The 22473-nt window shown below is 42.9% G+C and overlaps 1 protein-coding gene across 2 annotated transcripts; it reads left to right on the top strand.

Moving 5' to 3' along the window:
- Nucleotides 1–488: 488 nt before the first annotated feature.
- Nucleotides 489–21426, top strand: TUBA8 (tubulin alpha 8). 2 transcript variants are annotated; one of them, XM_070409259.1, is made up of 5 exons: nucleotides 489–626; nucleotides 15887–15951; nucleotides 17363–17511; nucleotides 17850–18530; nucleotides 21133–21426. In XM_070409259.1, the coding sequence occupies exons 2-5, from the start codon at nucleotides 15924–15926 to the stop codon at nucleotides 21424–21426; spliced, it is 1152 nt and encodes a 383-aa protein (XP_070265360.1). In that variant the 5' UTR covers nucleotides 489–626; nucleotides 15887–15923. The 2 variants fall into 2 exon arrangements, with proteins under 2 accessions (XP_070265360.1, XP_070265359.1); XM_070409258.1 differs by having other exon boundaries at nucleotides 15729–15951.
- Nucleotides 21427–22473: the final 1047 nt, after the last annotated feature.

The raw sequence follows: 22473 nt of genomic DNA, 5'->3' as shown, positions 1-22473 counted from the left end.
CAGAGTAGAGGTGCAGCAACTTGCTCAAGCCCTCCTAAGCAGCAGCAGCAGCAGCAGAGCTGAGCATGGAGCCTGCTTCTCACTAGTGAGCACTGAATCATCCCCATCATTTCTCTACTTGCCTGGTTTGAGGGTGAAAGCCCTCAACTAAACCCCAACTAGGTCTGCCTTTCCTGCCTGGGCCAGCCCTTCCTGGTGGCAACAGGAAGAGAATGAAAGTTTGGGAAGTGAATTTTCACATTTCTTTCCTAAGAAGCTTGAATACTAATGGCCTATATCCCATTATGGAGGAGTGCTCTTTAGTAATAGGACTGCTCCCTTGCTCAGCGGCACGGAATTCAACAGCGCAGTTTCCAGAGCGCCCAGCGCCCAGCGGGCACAAGCTGGATGGAGAGACTGGGTGGGGCCTCGCGGGAGGGTACGTGTGTGGGGGGAGGAGCCACTGTGACCTGCCTGGGTTCCTCCCCTCCCTGGGCACTGTGATGCTGAAGAGCAGCTGCTGGATGAGCAAGCCTGTCCCCAGCCCCCTCCCGCCCAGTGTGTCACAACAGCGGACACGGCTGTATCTGGAGCAGTTGGGGTGAGCAGGCCGGCTGGGAGGCGAGCAGAAGTGCGCAGCCGAGATGGTGAGTCTGCAGCGCAGGGGCTGGGGAGGGGCAGGCACCCAGCCTAGGGCCACATCTATGTGGGGGCTATCGGATCCATCGCTTTGGATCAGTAGAGCTCAAAGTCTCATGGGGGTGTTAATTCAGGGTGGTGGGACCAATGGAGCTTTGTGCACATGAGAGAAGTGGGGGAGTACATAGGGAGCCCAGTACAGGGCAGAGAAAATTCTGAGGGAGCCCCAGATAGACAGCTCAGGGACCAGAATGAGGGGGGAAGGGGCAGTCCAAGATTCCAGATGGGTGGGCCCATGGTTGGGGGAGTGGGCGCAGTGAGCTCACCACCCCCAACCAACCACGAGTATCATTGTCCCAGAATGTGACGGGGACTTAGGGCATCACGGTCACTTCAAGCTTGGGGTAGTTCTCCTTTCCTGTCCCCATGATCTGGCTTGGGTTTGGGCCACTTACAATTTGAGCTTGCTCAGCTTCCCAGCACTTGGAACCCACACCAACTCCCCAGTTTTTCTAGCAGGTCAGTCAGAAGGACTTTGGCACACAGATAGCTCTCTCCCTCTGGCCAGGGGACCTCAGACTTCTTGTTTTGTTTCCTACCTGGCTTAGGGGGCTTAGCAAAGGCCTGGTCCTCCACACTGCATCTGTCTCCTTTCATAGTCTTGGATCTTACTTGCTGGGGAGGAGGCCTCTCCACATTTCTATCCACCCTCTAGAATCTCTCCCTTCACCCCCACAATTGGGGTGGGTAATAGCCACCTCCAATCCACTTCTATGACTGCCTGGGAACCCAGAATCTCCTGGTCCAGAGTTGTGGTATTTTAGCAGTAGCGAGGTGGGTTGGAAAAGTTGGGTTGGGGAGGAGGACAGAATAAACATGTTCCTGAGACCAAGATCAGGTTCTTTGGCACTCTTGATTCAGGTGTCAGTGACAAAGCAGGCCAAGGGGAGAACTTCCCCACTTCACCTGGCTTCTGCTCAATTTGGAAAGTGCCCAGAGCCTTCTGGCTCTGGCCCCAGTTTTGCTGTTTCTAGCTCCAGATCTGTCCAGCACCCTCCCTCTTCTGAGCATGCTCCTGGATACACCCGAGAGACTTAAGAACTCAGGGATATTCAGGAAAGTGGCTAGAGGAATCCATTTCTGCCTGAGGACCCATATGTGGAACCGTAGAAGGAACCCAGACTGGGAGTTCAGAATTTTGGCTTCCGGCTCTGTAACTACCTGTGTAATTTCAAGAAGGTCACTTACCTTCTCTGGACTGTTTTTTCTCACCTACAATAGGAAGAAGGATTATGGTTCAGATTTGCAAAAGTTTGCTTTTAAACTTTTTATTACACAGAATTTCAAACATATTGAAAAGAGGGAAATGGTGTAATGTACTCTTATATTTGAACCATTCAATTACAAATATTACCTACTTATAAGTGTTGCTTAATTTATTGTCCTTTCCCTCCCCATTATTTTGAAGCAAATAGGCATCATGCTGAAGATTTTATATTTAATATTTATAATATCTAGCATTAGCGAGTGCTTTAGAATTTTCAAAGTGCTTCCTTTTACATATTTTAATTTTTACCTGAACATCATAGTGACTCTCAAAGTGGAGCCTAAAGACTCTCAGGGGAGCCATGGATGATAATCTAGCCCTCTGAGCAAACTTTGATTGTATTCAACAGGCAAGTTTCTGAAAACACCTGGAAAATAAAAAATTTAAACTATAAAACTTTATTTAAATGTGCTAAAGAATTTGCATATTAAAAAACTATGGTTGAATATTTTGAGAGAATATATCTTTTACTTATTTTGAAACATTGATTTTTATATAGTAGATTCTATTTAGAATATTCAATTGCATGGGCAGCATTGTCTTTTTTTCTTTATTGATTAAGGTATTACATATGTGTTCTTATTCCCCCATTGCCCCCCCCCCCCCCCCACTCATGCCCTCACCCCCCTGGTGTCTGTGTCCATTGGTTAGGCTTATATTCATACATACAAGTCCTTTGGTTGATCTCTCCCCCTTACCCCCACCCTCCCCTACCTTCCCTCTGAGGTTTGACAGTCTGATCGATGCTTCTCTGTCTCTGTTTTTGTTCATCAGTTTATGTTGTTTATTATATTCCACAAATGAGTGAGATCATGTGATATTTATCTTTCTCTGACTGGCTTATTTCACTTAGCATAATGCTCTCCAGTTCCATCCATGCTGTTGCAAATGGTAAGAATGCCTTCTTTTTTACTGCAGCATAGTATTCCATTGTGCAGATGTACCACAATGTTTTAATCCACTCATCTGCTGATGGGCACTTAGGCTATTTCCAAATCTTAGCTATGGTGAATTATGCTGTTATGAACATAGGGGTGCATATATCCTTTTTGATTGGTGTTTCTAGTTTCTTGGGATATATTCCTAGAAGTGGGATCACTGGGTCAAATGGGAGTTCCATTTTTAGTTTTTTGAGGAAACTCCATACTGTTCTCCACAGTGACTGCACCAGTCTGCATTCCCACCAGCAGTGCAGAAGGATTCCTTTTTCTTCGCATCCTTGCCAGCACTTGTTGTTTGTTGATTTGTTGATGATAGCCATTCTGACAGGTGTGAGATGGTACCTCATTGTCATTTTGATTTGCATCTCTCGGATGATTAGTGACTTTGAGCATGTTTTCATATGTCTCTTGGCCTTCCTTATGTCCTCTTTCAAAAAGTGTCTATTTAGGTCTGTTGCCCATTTTTTGATTGGGTTGTTTATCTTCCTTTTGTTGAGTTGTATGAGTTCCCTGTAAATGTTGGAGAGTAAACCCTTACTGGAGATAACATTGGCAAATATGTTCTCCCATTCAGTGGGCTTTCTTGTTGTTTTGTTGATGGTTTCTTTTGCTGTGCAGAAGCTTTTTATTTTGATGTAGTCCCATTTGTTTATTTTCTCTTTAGTTTCCATTGTCGTAGAAGCTGCATTGGTGAAGATATTGTTTCGGCATGTGTCTGATATTTTGCTGCCTGTGGATTCCTCTAAGATTTTTATGGTTTCCCATCTTATGTTTAAGTCCTTTATCCATTTGGAGTTTATTTTTGTGTATGGTGTAAGTTGGTGGTCTAGTTTCTTTTTTTTTTTTGCATGTATCTGTCCAGTTTTCCCAACACCATTTATTGAAGAGACTGTTGACTCCATTGTATGTTCTTGCCTCCTTTGTCAAATACTAATTGAGCATAGAGGTTTGGGTCAATTTCTGGGTTCTCTATTCTATTCCATTGGTCTATATGTCTGTCCTTGTGCCAGTATCAGGCAGTTTGGAGAACAGTGGCTTTGTAATACAGCTGATATATGGTATTGAGATCCCTCCTACTTTGTTCTTCTTCCTCAGGATTGCTGCAGCTATTCGGGGTCTTTTTTAATTCCAGATGAATTTTTGGAGAGTTCGTTCTAGGTCTGTAAAATATGCTGTTGGTATTTTAATGGGGAGTGCATTGAATCTACTTATTGCTTTGTGTAGTATGGTCATTTTAATGATGTCGGTTCTACCAATCCATGAACACGGTATGTTCTTCCATCTGTTTACGTCTTCCTCTATCTCTTTTTTCAGTGTCCTGTAGTTTTCCAAGTATGGGTCTTTTACCTCCTTAGTTAAGTTTATTTCTAGGTATCTTAATTTTTTGGTGCGATGGTAAATGGGATTTTTTAAAAATTTCTCTTTCTGTAAGTTCACTATTGGTGTATAAAAATGTCATAGATTTCTTGGTGTTAATTTTGTATCCTGCTACATTGCTGAATTCATTTATTAAGTCTAATAATTTTTTTGATGGAGTCTTTAGGGTTTCCTATGTACAATATCATGTCATCCGTGAATTATGACAGTTTTACTTCTTCTTTTCCAATTTGGATACCTTTTATTTCTTCTTCTTGTCTAATTTCTATGGCTAGCACTTCCAGTACTATGTTGAACAGGAGTGGTGAAAGTCGGCATCCCTGTCTCATTCTTGTTCTTAGGGGAAATGGTTTTAATTTTTTCCCATTGATTATGATGTTGGCTATAGGTTTGTCATATAAGGCTTTTATTATGTTGAGGTATGATCCCTCTATTCCCATTTTGCTGAGGGTTTTTATCAAGAAAGGGTGTTGGATTTTGTCAATTGCTTTTTCTGCATCAATTGATATGACTCTGTGATTTTTACCTCTCAATTTGTTTATGTGATGTCTCACATTTATTGATTTGTGGATATTATACTATCCTTGCATCCCTGGGATAAATTCTACTTGGTCATGGTGTATGATCTTTTTGATATAATGCTGGATTCGATTTGCTAGAATTTTGTTGAGGATTTTGGCATCTATGTTCATGAGGGATATTGGCCTGTAATTCTCTTTCATTGTGTTGTCTTTATCTGGTTTTGGTGGTAGCATTGTTTTGATGGGAAAATATTTTTTATTGACCTTTCCCACTCACAGAACCCCTTTTTAAATGATACATCTATAAACTTAGACCACAAGAATTCCACCCTTGCAGAAAGAACTTTACTTCATGAGGTTGGGGGTAGGGAGGTGGAGGCTGCCTCTCTGTTAAGGAGTATTAAATTCAGCATTTGTATAGGTTTTGGCTAAGAAATCTATAACTAACCCTATACCTGGGCATTCCCTTCTGCTCTCAGTGTCCCTCTAGAAGCAGTTCTTCAGGAACTAAGACTGACACTTTTTTTGGGAAGTGGTGTGGAGAACCCTGGCCAAATGCCCTGAGCCAAGCCTATGTCAATGATATCAGAGTTCAGAGAAAGTGTCTGGTTAAGGGGAAATGAGAGCATGTATAACACAGTCTCCTTAACTGCATTCCTTCTGGACTGGAGAGCACCAGCTGAATTTAGATGGGAATAGGTATCAAATGGCAACAAATAGCCTGTCTCCTACAACAACAGGCAGTTAAAGGGCAGAGAGTTTTGGGGGCAAGATAGACACTACTTCTGTCTCTGGTCCTTTGCAAACTGTCCCTGTGTAGGCAGACATGGCTGAGTTCTGCAGGGTCTGTACTTATATTCTGACCTCAGAGCACTGCTTGAGGTTTCCATCCTTCATCCCCGTCACGAAGTGCAGATTCTTATAGATTTCACTGTCTACATGCCTCTGAGCAGTGGAGGGGCCTGATAAGCAGAGCTCTTTCGGGCTATGGCTGGGGCAAAGGCGCTGGGTACATTTTCATAGGAAGATACTAGGGAGGGTTTATGCTGATGTTGAAGGGTTCTTTCGGAGCGGGCTCCTAGTGACCTTGAAAGGAAGATGTAAGTTAAAAATAATTTTCAAGGAGAAAATAGCTGTTGAATATTGGGCCAGTGATAGGGGATGAGTAGGAGTATGTGGCACTCTTGTGGGGAGAAAGTAGACCAACTGCTCCTTTTCTCTTTGGCCACCACGCGTCTGACAATGCTGTGTCTGCAACCTTGACATTTCTCCTGTCAGTGTCTTCCTGTTAGAATTTCTCCCAGATAATGAGCTATGGAAGAGAATGGGAAAACAAAGTGGGCACTGTGTAAAGTAGATTCACACTCCTTAACTATCTCCTACACTTGTACCCAATGTCAGTTAAAGCTCAAGTGACTTCTGACATCACTGGGTCTCCTGCAGAGAGTGTACTTACCCCTGCCATTCCTAATGTTGGTCTATCAGTGGTTGGCAAACTCATTAGTCAACAGAGCCAAATATCAACAGTACAATGATTGAAATTTCTTTTGAGAGCCAAATTTTTTAAACTTAAACTATATAGGTAGGTACATTGTTATTAACTTAATTAGGGTACTCCTAAGGCTTAGAAAGAGCCATGCTCAAGGGGCCAAAGAGCCGCATGTGGCTCGCGAGCCGCAGTTTGCCGACCACGGGTCTATATCATCCCTACTACTGCTGTAACTGCAGAGCTACCTTCACTCAACTGATGTGAATTTAGGCTGATTCCTTGTTCTTGCTGTTTCTGATTTGCTATCTATTCTTTGTTCCGATTAATTGCAAAGGGTTGTAATTGAAGGGTTTTGAGCAGAAATAATTCAAATAATTTTCATGAGTCACATTTCTCCCTCTGTGACACTGTTGGAGCTATGTTTTACTTGCCATCTGACCTAGACCCTAAAGTTTAGGTGATTTATTATCCCAGTCTGACAACTAGAAATAATTTGCTGTAATAATATGCTTCCTGAAAGCCACACAGGTGGTCAGAGATATGCGGACTGGTCTCAGGTTTTCACATGGTGTATAGTACTGGCCTGTATCAGTTCCTTTCCTAGATAATGTGCCAGTTTTACTATTTTGTGATACTTCAAGAATGATTATTAAATCTACAAAGCCATCTTCTATAGAGGACTGTGATCAGCTGATCTTAATCCTTTGAAGAGAAAGCAAAAGGAAATAACTAGTATTAAAATAGAAATAATATAAGATTGACATAGGGAAAGGTTTCTTGCAGTGTAATTATAAAGGTTGTAGAGTTTCTTTTTTTGACATTCTACAGAACATAGGCCCCTTTTCCTGTGGAGAATGGTCGTAGGTAGCACAGATGCCGCATCTGCTCTGCTCTTCATGTGCTTATGCCTCAGACAAACTGAGCAATTTGTGAGACCTGCCCTAACTTTTCCTGCTTCTTGTTCATACTGCTCCTAAATTTAACTAAAATGGTCATTTGTCAAGGTCTTTGCAAATATTCCTTCTCCAAGAAACCAAGCCAGAAAATGTTTTTTCTCTTTTGAATTCCCATTGCCTCATAAGCACTGGCCACTCTCCTTGTTAAATAGATGTGAGCCCCCTAGGGCAGGGTTTTCATACGAACCATCCATATGTTTATTGACCACCTGCTATGTTCAAGCACTGTGCTCAATGCTGGAGATTCAGTGAGTAAACAAGAGTTCCTTGCTCTCACAGAATTTTCTCCCTTTACTAGGGAATTCAGAAAATTGAACAAACAACTATTAAATGGTGTGATAAATGCAATGATAGGGAAGAAAGGACTTGTGGGAGCACATAGTAGGGCTCCTATGTTGGTTTGTGGTTTTCCAGATTTCCTGTAGAAAGTGGCTTTTAATGAGAGATCTGGAGGATGAATAGGAATTAGCTCAGTACCTTTCAATACCATTTTATTTTTTTATTTTTTTTTGCGCCCTCCCTCCCCCGCTCAATACCATTTTATACATAATAGCACAATAAATATTTGTAACTTTCATAGTTATCCCAGCACTAGGTCTGTGGGAGGAATGTCTCTGTTTTCTTGACTAAAGGAACTCCTCTATTAGGGTCTCTCTACCTTCCCATCTTCAGCCCCTGCATTGCTGGGCAAAAAGGCGCCAGCAGCACACAGGGGGACCCCTTCACTTCACAAAGTCCCAGGAGCCCAGCTCCCCTATAATTGCATTTATCACACCATTTAATAGTTGCTCGTTCAATTTTCTGGCCTAAGCTCTACAAGCCCAGATTCAAAATAGAATTGAGAGACAGAAATAGTGTAAGAGAGAAAGCATGAGCTCTGATTGGCTAGAGAGGAGAATCTGAAATATGAGCAAATGTATGACTTACATATCCTCTGCTGGGTCAGCTTACTCTCTGCACCCCCTCCCCCCATCCTGAGAAACAGATTTCTATTTCTATTAGAGAAGGATGACTCATTTTCAAATAGGCACTATCATAAGCCACTCTCAGTTTCTCTCTGTGGAGCTTTTTCTTGTTTGAAGTTTTGCCATAAAGGCTTGGCCTTGCATTGATGTAGGTGTGGGCACAGCCCAGGGCCCTGGAAGTTCAGAGTATGGGTGAGGCAGGAAGTTGTATAGTATAAAGGGAAGAACTCAGGCCAAGATCAGAAGACCTGGATTCCAGTTTAGGCTCTTTTGTTACAGAGTTGTAAAATCTTGAATCTATTTCTTTACCTTTCTGAGCCTTGGCTCCTTTATCTGTAAAATGATGGGGAGGGAATCATATTTAGTGACTCAGGAGGCCAGTCCAGCTCAGGTATCCCAACCATTCTGAACTAACACAATGTTCTTGGTTATGGAAGATGGATTACCTTCCTTGGGCATGACACGTTGCCTCCCAAAGTCACCAGCTTTGGGTCTGCTCTGTGCTTATCTCTGTAGAACTTCCAGGCAGGAGTATAACTGAACACAAGTTTGGCTACTTGCCACAAGGAAAGCCAAATTCATGAGACAGGTGCTTATGAGAAGAAAAGTAGTTTATTCCAAGTGCTGGCCGTCTGAGAAGATGGGGGACTCTTATCCCAAAGCCCATCTTAACATCTCAGTGCAGGCAGGGATTTTTATTAGGAGGGACAGGGAAAGCAGAACAAAGAAATGGGGAAGGGGGGTTGAAAGTTCTCTACCTGTAAGTCAGCACAGTCCATTCCAATGATTATATTGAAACTGGTCAAGCGGAGCAGTTTTTATGGTTGAGAGTCACTAAGTCTCCTGGATCCAGAATGTCCGGTTGCTGGAGTCGGCCTCCTTCACTGAGGCTAATTCCTGTAATATACTTAAAATGCCGTGAGCGATATATGGCAAACCAGGCCTTTGTTTTAAGGCATACATCTTATTCCCTAATTTGGGGAGAAGCATTGTTCATTATATGTTATTTAATCAAGAAGTTAATTTTGTTGGTTAACATAAGATGTCATATATCCTCTGTAACAGGAGGATGGTGAGGGTGATGAGGCTAAGTGATTGGATAGGGCTAGCCCAGTGCCTGAGCTGGAGGAGCGACATGGAGGAGCCTTGGACTGCTCCTTGTGTGTGTGTTGAGTTGGAATGCTGAGCAGGTGCTCTGATCTTAGAGTTCCATGCAGGCTCATGGAAGTTTTAATGTCATTTGTGATTTCTTTGTGTAACTTTAAAATTCTTATTTGCCCTGGCAAATGTTAGTTGAATAGATGACTAAGTGAAATGGGACAGGAAGAGCCTTAAGAATAAGGTAATTATGATAAGTAGGATCCCTACCCCTGCTCCTCCTCTATTTCCTTCCTTTAATGTTTTTCTTTTTGAAAAATTTTAAAACTTCAGAAAAATATAGTAGTATAATGCCACCCATATATTACCTATATTTAATAATAATTATATTTCTGCTATATTTACCTGCTGTGTTTGTTGAAGTATTTTAAAGTAAAATATAGATATCATGGCATTTTACCTTAAATGCCTCAAAAATGACTCGAAAAAATAAGGACATTTTACTTAACTGTATTTTTCATTGTCATGCTTAACAAAATTAATCAGTTTCTCTATTTATCTCCCAAATATTTTGATTTGTTCAAACCAGAATTCAAAGGTTTCATACATGTAGATATTTTGCTTCATAAGTTTCTTTTGATATCACCTTTATTTTTCATGAATTAAAAAGATTGGATCAATTGCCATGTAGAATGTCCCACCTTCTGGATTAATTTTATTGTTTTCTCGTGATGTCACTTATGGCTCTGATTCCTGTGTTTTCTATTAAATGGAAGCTAAATCCAAGGGTTTAATGGATTAAAGACTGAGTATTTCTGACAAGAATTACTTGTGGGTGGTGCTGTGTTTTTCATGTTATATCACATCATGAGTTACTTAATGTTTAGTTTTCTCATTATTAGTAGTGTTAATATTGACCCCAGTACTAGGCTGGTGACCATTGTGGTTTTTTTTTCATTAAATCTTTATTGTTCAGATTATTACAGTTGTTCCTCTTTTTTCTCCCAATAGCTTCCCTCCACCCGGTTCCCACCCCACCCTCTGCCCTTACCCCCCGCCCCCCCCCCGCCCCCCCGCTGCACTGTCCTCATCCATAGGTGTACAATTTTTTTTCCAGTCCCTTCCTGCACCCCCACACCCCTTTCCCCCCGAGAATTGTCAGTCCACTCAGTTTCTATGCCCCTGATTCTATTATATTCACCAGTTTATTCTGTTCATCAGATTATTTATTCACTTGATTTTTAGATTCACTTGTTGATAGATATGTATTTGTTGTTCATAATTTTTATCTTTACCTTTTTCTTCTTCTTCCTCTTCTTAAAGGATACCTTTCAGCATTTCATATAACAATGGTTTGGTGGTGATGAACTCCTTTAGCTTTTCCTTATCTGTGACGCTCTTTATCTAACCTTCAATTCTGAATGATAGCTTTGCTGGGTAAAGTAATCTTGGTTGGAGGTTCCTGCTATTCATGACTTTGAATGTTTCTTGCCACTCCCTTCTGGCCTGCATAGTTTCTATTGAAAAATCAGCTGACAGTCGTATGAGTACTCCCTTGTTGGTAAATGACTGTCTTTCTCTTGCTGCTTTTAAGATTCTCTCTTTGTCTTTTGCTCTTGGCTTTTTAATTATGATGTGTCTTGGTGTGGTCCTCTTTGGATTCCTTTTGTTTGGGGTTCTCTGCGCTTCCTGGACTTGTAAGTCTATCTCTTTCACCAGGTAGGGGAAGTTTTCTGTCATTTCTTCAAATAGGTTTTCAATATCTTGCTCTCTCTCTTCTTCTGGCACCCTCATAATTCGGATGTTGGTACACTTGAAGTTGTCCCAGAGGCTCTTAACACTATCTTCATATTTTTGGATTCTTTTTTCTTTTTGTTTTTCCGGTTGGTTCTTCGTATTTCAAATCTTTGACTGGATTCCTGGATTCCTGCTGTTGGATCTCTGTATAATATTCTTTATTTCAGTCAGTGTATGCTTAAATTATAGTTGGTCCTTTTTCATGTCCTCGAGGGTCTCACTAGATTTATGGAGGGTCTCACTAAATTTATTGACAGTTTCTAGAAGATTCTTGAGTAACCTTATAACCATGGTTTTGAACTCTATATCCAGTAGTTTGCTTTCCTCCATTTCTGTCATTTGTGACCTGTTTTTTTGTCTCCTCATTTTGGCTGCTTCCCTGTTGATATAGAGTGGTTTTCTGTGCTAGGTGTCCTATAGGGCCCAGTGGCTCAGCCTCCCCAATTACCTGAGATGGACACTCTTGGTGCACCCCTTTGTGGGCTGTGCACACAGTCTTGTTGTAGTTAAGCCTTGATTGTTGTAGGTATCACTGGGAGGAATTGACCTCCAGGCCAATTGGCTGTGAGAATGAGCTGCGTCTACGGTGGGAGAACTTCTGTGCTAGAGACACCCTTCTGGGGCAAGACTTGCTTCAGTGGGGCTTTGGTGCTCACTGAGTCTTCCCCCTGAGTGTGTCCCTTATGGATCTGAGAAGTTGTAATCTAGATGGTCCCACTCTGACTACTGGGTACACTGGCACTTGGATCTCTAAGGAGGTGCTAATTTAGCCTCTGCCTGAGGCTACCCAGCAGGAGCTACGGAGAGATTTGCAGATTCCTCTTCTTTGTTTGGGGTTTGGAGGTGCCCAGATGAGGCCCAGCTGTGAAGCAATGCAAGCTGCTGTGGGGCCTTGGGCCTTCTTTTGGATGTTCTGGGTCTCTCTGACCCAGCTGCAGTTTGTTAGGTAATTTTAGATTGCAAAGGGCCAGGTCATTCATATGCAAAAGCCTCTGCACACAGCTTGGGTGGGGCGGGGTCTCAGGGAATCAACAGGGCGAAGCAAACAGCTATGGCTGATCCTCAGTCCTGCCCTAAGAGGCCCCAGGTCTCAGTGTTCCTCGGTATTCGCTGCAAGCACCTCTGAGAGAAAGCCGCCCTCGAGTTCCGCCCGATGCCAGACAGTCCAGTTTCTCCCCATATGAGTCTGAGTCCCCAGAGACTCGCCCAGAACTGGAGTTCAGATCGGGAGCGTGTGTATCCCTCTGGATTAAAAAATACAACCGCGTCCTCAGTTGCCAGCCCTTTCTGCGTGTGCCTCCGTACCTCTGCACTTTACTTCCGCACCTCCTCTGAGTCTCAGTGTGCTTTTCTCTTTCCTTCTAGTTGTAGAATTTCCACTCAGCCACCCTTCCTGTGGTTCTGGATGGTGTCTGTTTTGTCTTTTAGTTGTATTTTTGAAGTGGTTGTGCGAGGCAGCAATTTCCAGTGTTTACCTATGCCGCCATCTTGGTTTCTCCCCATTGTGGTTTCTTTTACTCCTTGTGACCTGTAAGTAAAAGTGATTCTTTAGCACTATGAATATCCAGTTCCCCATCAACCTTTCACTTCATGGTGTTGGCATCCTTGTTCAAATCAATTATGTAATTAGAAACATTTGTAATATGGCAATATTTCTTTTTTAATTTAAAAATTTTTGTTTACTGATTGATTTTAGAGAGAGAGGCAGGGAGAGAGAAACATTGATTTGTTGTTCCACTTTTAAAAGGCATATTTTTATTGATTTCAGAGAGAGGAAGGGAGAAAGATAGAGAGATAGAAATATCAATGATGAGAGAGAATCATCGTTTGGCTGCATCCTGCATACCCCCTACTGGGGATCAAGCCTGAAACCCAGGCATGTGCCCTGACTTGGAATTGAACCATAACTTCTAGGTTCATGGGTCAATGTTCAACTGTTGAGCCACACCAACTGGGTTGTTCTACTTATTTATGCATTCATTGGTTGCTTCTTGTATGTGCTCCGACTGGGAATTGAACCCACAATCTTGGCATGTTGGGTCAACGCTTTAACCAACTGAGCTGTCCAGCCAGGGCCTGGCAATATTTTTTAATATATTATTCCTTCTATATTGATTAGCTGACACTCTTCTGTGTGTGTGTGTGTGTGTGTGTGTGTGTGTGTGTGAGAGAGAGAGAGAGAGAGAGAGAGAGAGAGAGAGTGAGATTTTTGTCAGTGACAACTAGCATATTTATTAGTATAAGACTAAAGGATCTATCAAAAGAGACCAAAAACATTAATATCACTATGTTTGTGGTTTTTAGGTCCCTAAGATCTTTTTACTCTTTTCCTTATGACCTTTCACCTTCTTTAAATATCCCTGCATCTTGTCAAAAAGGCCCAGGGAGTTTCAGAAGGGAGGACTGACCAGAGACCAAGCCACTGCACAGACAAGCCTGGAGGATGATTGGAGTGTGATGATGGGGAGGGAGCAAGGCTCCTTAAGCTGAAGGTCAGGACCACAGAGGATGTGGTCACCTAGAATGAAGAATGAAGCTTCTTCTAGGCTTTTTTAACATCCCTTCAGCTTTAGATAGCTCCTTAGGAAGCCACAGCTGCATGCTGGATGTGAAAATATAGTTTGGTCGATAATGTGCTGGTTGTGGGTAGTTCCTGGGTTGTGGTACACTGCTGTTCTTAGGTCAGAATTGAGTCCTAATGTGAAGACAAAAAATAGACTTATCAATAAAAGTGAGTGGAATGGGGGCCTGAAGTCTCTATCTTTCTACTTGTATCTCTTCCAGGTGGAAAATAAAGCTATAGGGTAGAATAATGAAATTGATGTTGGTAAAGATGACAACAATAACCATGGCTAACTTATTATTTTCAGACAAGGGGAGGTTAAGTAATTCAGCCAAGGTCACACAACATAGCAAATAATTAATACAACAAGATTCAAACCCAGGAGTGTGGGCAACTTTGTGACTGAAGCCTTACCCTGGACACCAGGGTCATGGAAAGGCAGCCAGGTTGTAGTCCCAGCTTGGCTGTGTTATCTACTGGCTGCTGTGAATACCTGTACTCTAGCCTCACCAAAGGCAAGGGCACAGAGACATGTATAGAGTTGGTGTTTAGTTGGAAAATTTAATTAGGGAGCAATGAGTCCTGATAATCTATGACCCTTTGAGATGTTACTCAGAGTAGATGCTCTGCTCCCATCTCTAGAGAAATTCCAAGTTTCCAGGAGTCCTATACTCTGACCTGTACTCAATGTGTTTCCATGCCCAACCACGTGCTCTGGAGGCTCTGTGTCTGGCTTGGGTTACCCAGAGATGGAAAATACCAGGTAGGGTCATGGATAAGAATAGAAACTCACAGATCAAGCACATGATTTCCTGCTGGCCTCTGGTGGGGGTCATAAGCACAGAGTCATCTTGTTCTGGTCACTGCTTCCCCACAGGTGGGTGGTTTGTGGTAGGGGAAATGAAGCCCTCCTCCCAGAAAAAACCCATGGTTGGTTTCTATTCATACACATTCACATACACACTCATTCTCACCCCCCTCACCCCCAAAAAACCCTCCTAAGCTGTTGGTGCTAGGACAATCAGGTAATTGTGGCTTCACATCTGAGTAACACAGAGGTAAGAGGTAAGAGCACTCTAAAGATCAGCTTCATTTAACACTTGGCCAGACATAGGCAAGGAAGTAGGTTGTGGTGGCTACAGAGAAATTTTTTAACTTCTCAGAGTTCAGGAAGAGTCTAATTTATATACTCCCAATTATCCCTTGCTGATGTACCAACCCTTTATTTAGAAATAAAATAAAATACAATGAATTAAGATACCCAACAAATTTTAACATGAAATTAATATAAAAATTATGAATGAGATATTTTGCCTTCTTTTTAATAATAATTTTTGAAACCCAGTGTATGTTTGACATTTATAACATGTCAGTTTGGATGAGCTGCATTTCAGGTTCTCAACAGTCACAGCGACTGGAGCCACTGCAGTGGACAGCGCAGGCCTAGAGTCTTTGATGCCAGAGTTTCTGTCCAGACTCTTTAAGGACCAACCCTTTCTTATTCCTATGTTTGTGATCAGAATACTAATTGTACCCATGATACATCCAAAGTATACTCCTTCCATGAATGTTTATCCGCTCTATGATATTTTGAGACTCTGTGTGTGTGCATGCATGTGTGTGCCTGCTGTCTAGGAAAGTTAGGGTCTGGGCACAGATATGAATGTTACCACTGTGTATGGTAGTGAATTTAGGGGTAATTTTTGCTGTTATCACTGGTTCGATCTTTGACCTCCTTCATCAGCACAGAAGTCTCATGGTTGAGAATTAGTCCCTCGTTTCTTTGGTGCAGCTGTCCCCTTTTTCCTTTTCTTGCTATAAAGAATTAACCTTGGAAAGCAACCTTTAGATCAAACCACAAAATGGTGGTTCATCAGAGCTAATTCTTAGTACCCTGCAATGGCCCTCAGACACCTGAGACCTCAGACCCTGGTTCTGGGAATGGCATGGCTGGGGGGATAGACATCCTGTGAGTGGAATGCCAGGAGAGACAAGTCCTCAGATGTGGGAGATACAGGACAGAGACATGGCTAGGTCCTAGGGCTCTCTGACTGTGATTCTGCACTCTCCCCACAGAGGGAATGCATATCAGTCCATGTGGGTCAAGCAGGAGTTCAGATTGGCAATGCCTGCTGGGAGCTCTTCTGCCTGGAACACGGCATTCAGGCAGATGGCACCTTTGGTGCCCAGGCCAGCAAGATCAATGATGACGACTCATTCACCACCTTTTTTAGTGAGACTGGCAATGGGAAGCATGTGCCCCGGGCTGTCATGGTAGACCTGGAGCCTACTGTCGTAGGTGAGTATGGACTAGGACCCTCCCATAGAAAGCAACATGAGACTGTGAGGCTTTGTCCATGAGTCTAACAAAGCAGAATCTTTAACTGGAAGGTGGGGATGGCTCAGCTAGAGCCCTTCTGCTCCCCATGATGTCTGTCAGCTCCTTGAATTGTCCATAATTGGGGAACTCACAATAGGAACCAGGACTCTTTGCTCTCCCATCACAGCTCTAACTGCAAATAAAATGTTCTCTGCTTAAACCAGTGGAGACAGATTAAATTGTCAAAATTGTTTACACTAAGGCTAAAAAATACAAATGATTTTAGGTATTGTAGGAAGGCCCCAAATAGCCAATTTCTCAAGGTTTCCGATTCTATAATAATTTCAACCTATTCTCACAGGTTTGATATAAGCTTGCAGTGTCTGGCACACAAAATGGAATAATAGCAGGCATTTTTCTCATAACCAGAGGTGGCTATAGAAGCTTGACCTTCATTTGAATCTTAGAAAACAGAAATTCAGGTCTCTCCTTGAGTTCACCCCCTCAAGCACCACTTCCCTGGTTCTGGATTTCCTCAGCTCCAAGCTGGGTCAACAATCAGGGGATGGATAAGTTTCATAGGGATGTCTGGGCAAATGTCTATAACGCCTGACCACTAATTTCTAGGCACAGCTGACTCCAGGTACTTCTGCCTTTGAGAACTTTGTACAAATACAAAAAATGCAGATTACCTTCACAGGCCACCATGCAAATGGATGCTTTCTCTAGGGGAGTAGGAGACCCCCTGAAGAGAAGAAGGGGTGTAGTTTGGACCTGATGCCTCTAATTGGCTATGTGCCCATTTCATGTGGACCCTTAGAGGTGAGCAGAGTGCTCTTGACAGCCTTTCCAGGGCTCCTGCTCCTCTAGAACCTTTCATTCTAAAGTATCTCTAATGCCTGAAATATATTATTATCACCTTGAGGTGAAGGTGATGGGGGACTATTCCCGGGAGAGACTAGGAACTGGGCAGATCACCCTGAATCTTTCTCTGTGTCTCTAGAACATTTTAATGCAAGTGAAATCAGGTTGAGTTTTGAGATAACTTTGCAGCATGAAAGAAAAAATAAGAGGCAAGCCTTGAGGGATCAAGGTAGATGGAAGGAGTGGTAATCAACCTTTGTGTTCAGTGAGCTTTGTAAAGTTAAGGCTTTTTTAAGTTGCAGCCAGGAGAGCAGCAGGCTTCTCATCACCTGCTGGAGTCACTGGCTTCTGGTTCTTTTAGTGCCTATGTCACTTTAGACTTAGCCCTTTTCACATTTGTTACAAGGTTGTCTGGATTCACCTTTGCAGAGTTTTACAGTAGGGAAGTGAAGACCCAGAAGGGTATTATATGATATTCTAATGGGAAAGGAGATAGTAAGACCTGATGGTCCTCCTCTCTTGGTAGATGAGGTTCGGGCAGGAACCTACCACCAGCTCTTCCATCCAGAGCAGCTGATCACAGGAAAGGAGGATGCAGCTAACAACTATGCCCGGGGCCACTACACAGTGGGCAAGGAGAGCATCGACCTGGTGCTGGACCGCATAAGGAAGTTGGTAAGTGTTAATAAGGGCAGGCTAAGGTGGATAGGTTTAGAGACTCATATCTCTCTGAGAAGAATGGGTAGAGGCATGTGGCCCTAGGCTAAAGGATAGAGATTTCATAGATTCACAGGGTGTAATCCAGTGGTTCTGAACTTTTGGGGATCAGACAGTTTTGAGACTAATGACCACTATAACCCCTTTTCTAATCTGAAAGGCTGCTTTGATTTCACCCATGTAAAAATGTTGAGGGATGTAGTGGGGCAGACAGAAGGATTGCCTGCCTTTGTCCACATTAGGGTATTCTTAGAAACTTGTCTTCATGTTTTCTTCTCATGTTTTACTCTCCCAAGACAGATGCCTGCTCTGGCTTGCAGGGCTTCCTGATCTTCCATAGTTTTGGTGGGGGCACTGGCTCTGGCTTCACTTCTCTACTGATGGAACGCCTCTCCCTGGATTATGGCAAGAAGTCCAAGCTAGAGTTTGCTATCTACCCAGCCCCCCAGGTCTCCACTGCAGTGGTCGAGCCCTATAACTCCATCTTAACCACCCACACCACACTGGAACATTCAGATTGTGCTTTCATGGTAGATAATGAAGCCATCTATGACATCTGCCGCAGGAACCTAGACATTGAGCGCCCCACCTATACCAACCTCAACCGCCTTATCAGCCAGATTGTATCCTCCATCACTGCCTCTCTCCGCTTTGACGGGGCCCTCAATGTGGACCTCACCGAGTTCCAGACCAACCTGGTGCCCTACCCCCGCATTCACTTCCCACTGGTCACCTATGCACCCATCATCTCTGCTGAGAAAGCCTATCATGAACAACTCTCCGTGGCTGAGATAACCAGCTCCTGCTTTGAGCCCAATAGCCAGATGGTGAAGTGTGACCCAAGACATGGCAAGTACATGGCCTGCTGCATGCTCTACCGTGGGGATGTGGTGCCCAAGGATGTGAATGTTGCTATTGCTGCCATCAAAACCAAGAGGACCATCCAGTTTGTAGACTGGTGTCCCACTGGCTTCAAGGTGAGAGCTGATGACATAGGGAGGAGTTAGACAACTAGAGAAGCAGAGGTAGATTACCAAGGATGGGGGAGAAGGATGTATAAACTCCAGAGTCTTGGACAGATATACAATTCCATGGACACTTCAGGCTTTATTGGAATGATATGGGAAGAGGAGCTTAAGCCAACTATACCATTAATTAAATTCATTCATTCACTCACTCATTTAATTTATACAGGTAAGGGGAGAATTTATTAGCAAGGATTAGTAAAAGAACAGGAGGGGCACTATTGCAATAGGGAGAAGACTTCTACAGCTCCTACCCTAAGATCTGCAAGCATCTCACAGGTCAGGCAGAAAAGGGTATTTCTTTTATAAGGAGGAGTGGACAGGCTAGAAAGAACATGTGTGGGCAAATGATATGAACAGGATGAAGGAGTAGAGGTAGTTGTAATCTGACAGTGTATTAGAAAATGGAGATAACCAAATTATTCAAGTTGCCAAAGAGGTGAAATTCCCTCCTCTTAACAAAAGATGTGTCCTCCTAATTTATTGTGAAAAATTAAATATTCTTGGGGAAATGTGGAATATCCAGGGAAGACCCCTGGATAAAGTGCTAGTTAAACACTGAATAGTAATAAAGCCACCGTTTGACTTGCACTACCAGGGCATGCAGCTGGCTCTAAACATGTGAACTGATTGATCACTTTGTCCTGTGTTCCATGGTCTTTAAAGAGATTCCACCAGCAAAATAACTACCACCATTTATATTAATTTGTACTGCCCAGGCCTTTAATAATTCAGAGGTTTACTGAGCACCGCACTGGAGACAGTGATGAACATGTCTCAGTTTTTCCTTGGTGGGACTTACAAAAACAAGGCACCATGTGCCAGCCTCTTGGCTGATCTATTTTGTCTATGAAGCTCTGACCTAGCTGATCTGCTGAGTAAGGAATTGTAACATTCTTCCTCATTGCCCTACTCATAGCTACATACATAATCTTTTTTTCTAGATTCTGCCTATTTTATGTGTAAGTTCTGGTTATTCTTATGAAAACAGTCACACTCTTCAAAAAATGCAGTTCTTTTTTTCCCCTCTTTTAAATGGAAACAATAAAACATGCTAATAAGAAGAAGGTAGAAAAAATGAGATGTGAGGGTGGTGGGGAAATTAACAAAAGGGAGACCTCTCCCATTCTCTCATTTATTTTAAACTGAAGCTTTGGGGTCATGTCCAGAAAGATAATGTAGCCATCAACTTGATCTGCTTTTCAGAAAAGCACAGGCTGTGGGAAAGTTGTTGTTGAACTGCCTCCTCTTTCATCCTTCTCAAGGGTGTTTGTCTCCACTTAATTTAGGTCAAGGAATACTATTGTTCATAAAAAGAGAGTTAGCTCTAGGCAACAAGTTTTTGCTGGTTAGGGCCAGATCTAGCAAATTATGTAATGTGGCTGAGTTCATATTCATTGCCCTTCCCATTCTTATTTTTGGTATTTACTTCTGTCTTAGCATCACCTTTATCACCAAGATACCACTTTTATCTAAGAGGATTCACCTTTGTGAGTCCATTTAATGGGTTAACCACCTTAGCTGTATAGCCTGCTGCCACTCCCACCTCTGTCTCTCAAGAAGCCATGTATTTATTTTAAAGCTATGAATTGAAGAGATTGGCAATTAATTCATGGTAGTCTGGGTAAGAAGAGGTATTTTTTGAGTGGCACCATGAACCTTAGTCCATAAGTATTATCACAGTTTGTCACTTTAGATTTCTTCCAGCTTTCTACAGTTCCTAGGCTTGGCTTTGGTTTGATATGTATGTGAGGAAAAGAAAGATTTCTAGCATAGTAGCCCCACCATAAGATTGAGCTGGATTTGTTGGTGGACCGTGCCATGCTACCAGAATTAGGCTTGTCCAGGCAAGAGTTTTAAACTAACTTTCTTTGCTTGGAGTCCTTGCTTTTCTTCTAAGAAGCTCCACTTCTTAGAGACACAAGGCTTGCTTAACACTAACTCCATTGCCAGGCCTTTTGGATCTTTTTATGTATTGCTCTGGAATATCTCTATGACCTTTTAAACAACCCTTCACCCTTGGCAGAGAAACTTCCCTAAATTTTTTGACAGCATAACTAAGAGGAACTTCAAATGACTATTTGAGAAAGAATAAACTTCATAATAACTTCAAGTTTAGAAATTAATTTGCCTCTAAAAGGGAATGTATTTCCACTTTAGAGATAAACATGTACCAGTATTATACACCTCCCCCTTAATAGTCTCATTCATTACCCTCATTTGTCTATGTGAATCTCCCCACAAACATCTCTATTACCAGCTCTGTTCTCCTTTTTGTCTTCATCAGTCTTTAGATTCTCTAGTCCTTCTTCTTGAATTTGCCTATACCCAATCCCACTCACTTTTACTTTCTTCTCAGCATTTACTTCTCTCTCTATCTCCCTGCTTCCCAACCTCCTGCTCCCCTCTTTTCACCCCTAGCCCTATAGTCCCACTCTCATGCCTGTGCCTGAGTCCTGCTCCCATACCATGTGATGAAGTTGCCTCATCTCAAGTCACCCTTTGGCTACCCTGCATCTTCTTTTGTTGTTCTTCCTCTTTCTCTGTTCTCCAGGTGGGCATCAACTACCAGCCACCTACTGTGGTGCCAGGAGGGGACCTGGCCAAAGTCCAGCGGGCTGTCTGCATGTTGAGCAACACCACAGCGATTGCGGAGGCCTGGGCCCGCCTTGACCACAAGTTTGACCTCATGTACGCCAAGCGGGCATTTGTCCATTGGTATGTTGGAGAGGGAATGGAAGAAGGAGAATTTTCTGAAGCCAGGGAGGACCTAGCTGCCCTAGAGAAGGATTATGAAGAAGTGGGGACTGATTCATTTGAAGAAGAAAATGAAGGGGAGGAATTTTAAATATACATGTTCCTCATGGCTGTGCCTCTTTATTTTTGCTGCTCCACTCTAAGCACATGTAACTATTCTAAGAGTCATAGATGACACTCCCAGCTCCAGCCTAATCTCTGTCTGACACCAGTACCTGTGGGATGACTGGGCTGAAAATGGATGCTGTGCTGCATCAGATCCTCCCTTGGGTAAAAGCAGCTTTGTGTCATTACAGAAAATGAGAGTCATTGTCTCTGGGTTAAGGTGAAGTCCACTTACACGTGTGGTGAGGTCTGATCAGGATTTTGAATTCTGGATTAGGTTATTGCCAGGGCTGACCAGCAGACCCTGAGTGACAGATGAATGATTACTCTGACACATGTTTCTGTGAAAGAGAGGGCTAAGGGAGTGCCTGGCTAGAGAAACCAAACAGTCCCATTCACCTGTCTCCTTAGGCTTTTATTGTAACAACAGCTTGAACTAAAATTAACTATTAGATACTATCAGCAAGGTAAGTATCCTTGAGAAGTCATGCATCTGTAGTGTCCTTTAAGCAAGGACGTCTAAAGATTAAGCATAAAGATTCCAGTAAACACCTGGGGGCTCGTGTGTACACAGACTTGTTTGGAAAGATCAAGGCAGGGGCTATTGCCTTCAGCCAACTCCCCCAGGAGGTTCTGACTTTTCAGAGTTTCCTCTTTACAGACTTCCTTTTTTAAAAAAAATATATTTTATTGATCCTTTACAGAGAGGAAGAGAGAGGGATAGAGAGTTAGAAACATCGATCAGCTGCCTCCCGCACACCTCCCACTGGGGATGTGCCAGCAACCAAGGTACATGCCCTTGACCGGAATTGAACCTGGGACCTTTCAGTCCGCAGTCCGACACTCCATCCACTGAGCCAAACCGTTCAGGGCTTTACAGACTTTCTAACCAAGTCCTATGCTTCCCCACAGGCTATGTTCACCCTGAAACACAGCCTGTTGGCTAGGGAATGGTAAAACACTAAGGAAAGGAAAGATCTGGGCATTGGGAAGGGAGTGACACTATTTAAGAACTGGTCAATCAGTGAGAAAT

The sequence above is a fragment of the Myotis yumanensis genome, unplaced genomic scaffold (assembly GCF_028538775.1).
Source record: "Myotis yumanensis isolate MYYU_CA2020_CCGP unplaced genomic scaffold, mMyoYum1.0.hap1 SCAF_3, whole genome shotgun sequence".
Lineage (NCBI taxonomy): Eukaryota > Metazoa > Chordata > Mammalia > Chiroptera > Vespertilionidae > Myotis > Myotis yumanensis.
Note: the sequence above shows the minus strand (reverse complement) of the source record. Positions and strands in the feature narration are given on the sequence as shown.

Bases quoted from the DNA above. Each gene is read 5' to 3' on its own strand.
- TUBA8 (XM_070409258.1), top strand. The intron at 15,952-17,362 runs GTGAGTATGGAC...CTCTCTTGGTAG, and splicing joins CCTGGAGCCTACTGTCGTAG to ATGAGGTTCGGGCAGGAACC. The intron at 18,531-21,132 runs GTGAGAGCTGAT...TCTGTTCTCCAG, and splicing joins GGTGTCCCACTGGCTTCAAG to GTGGGCATCAACTACCAGCC.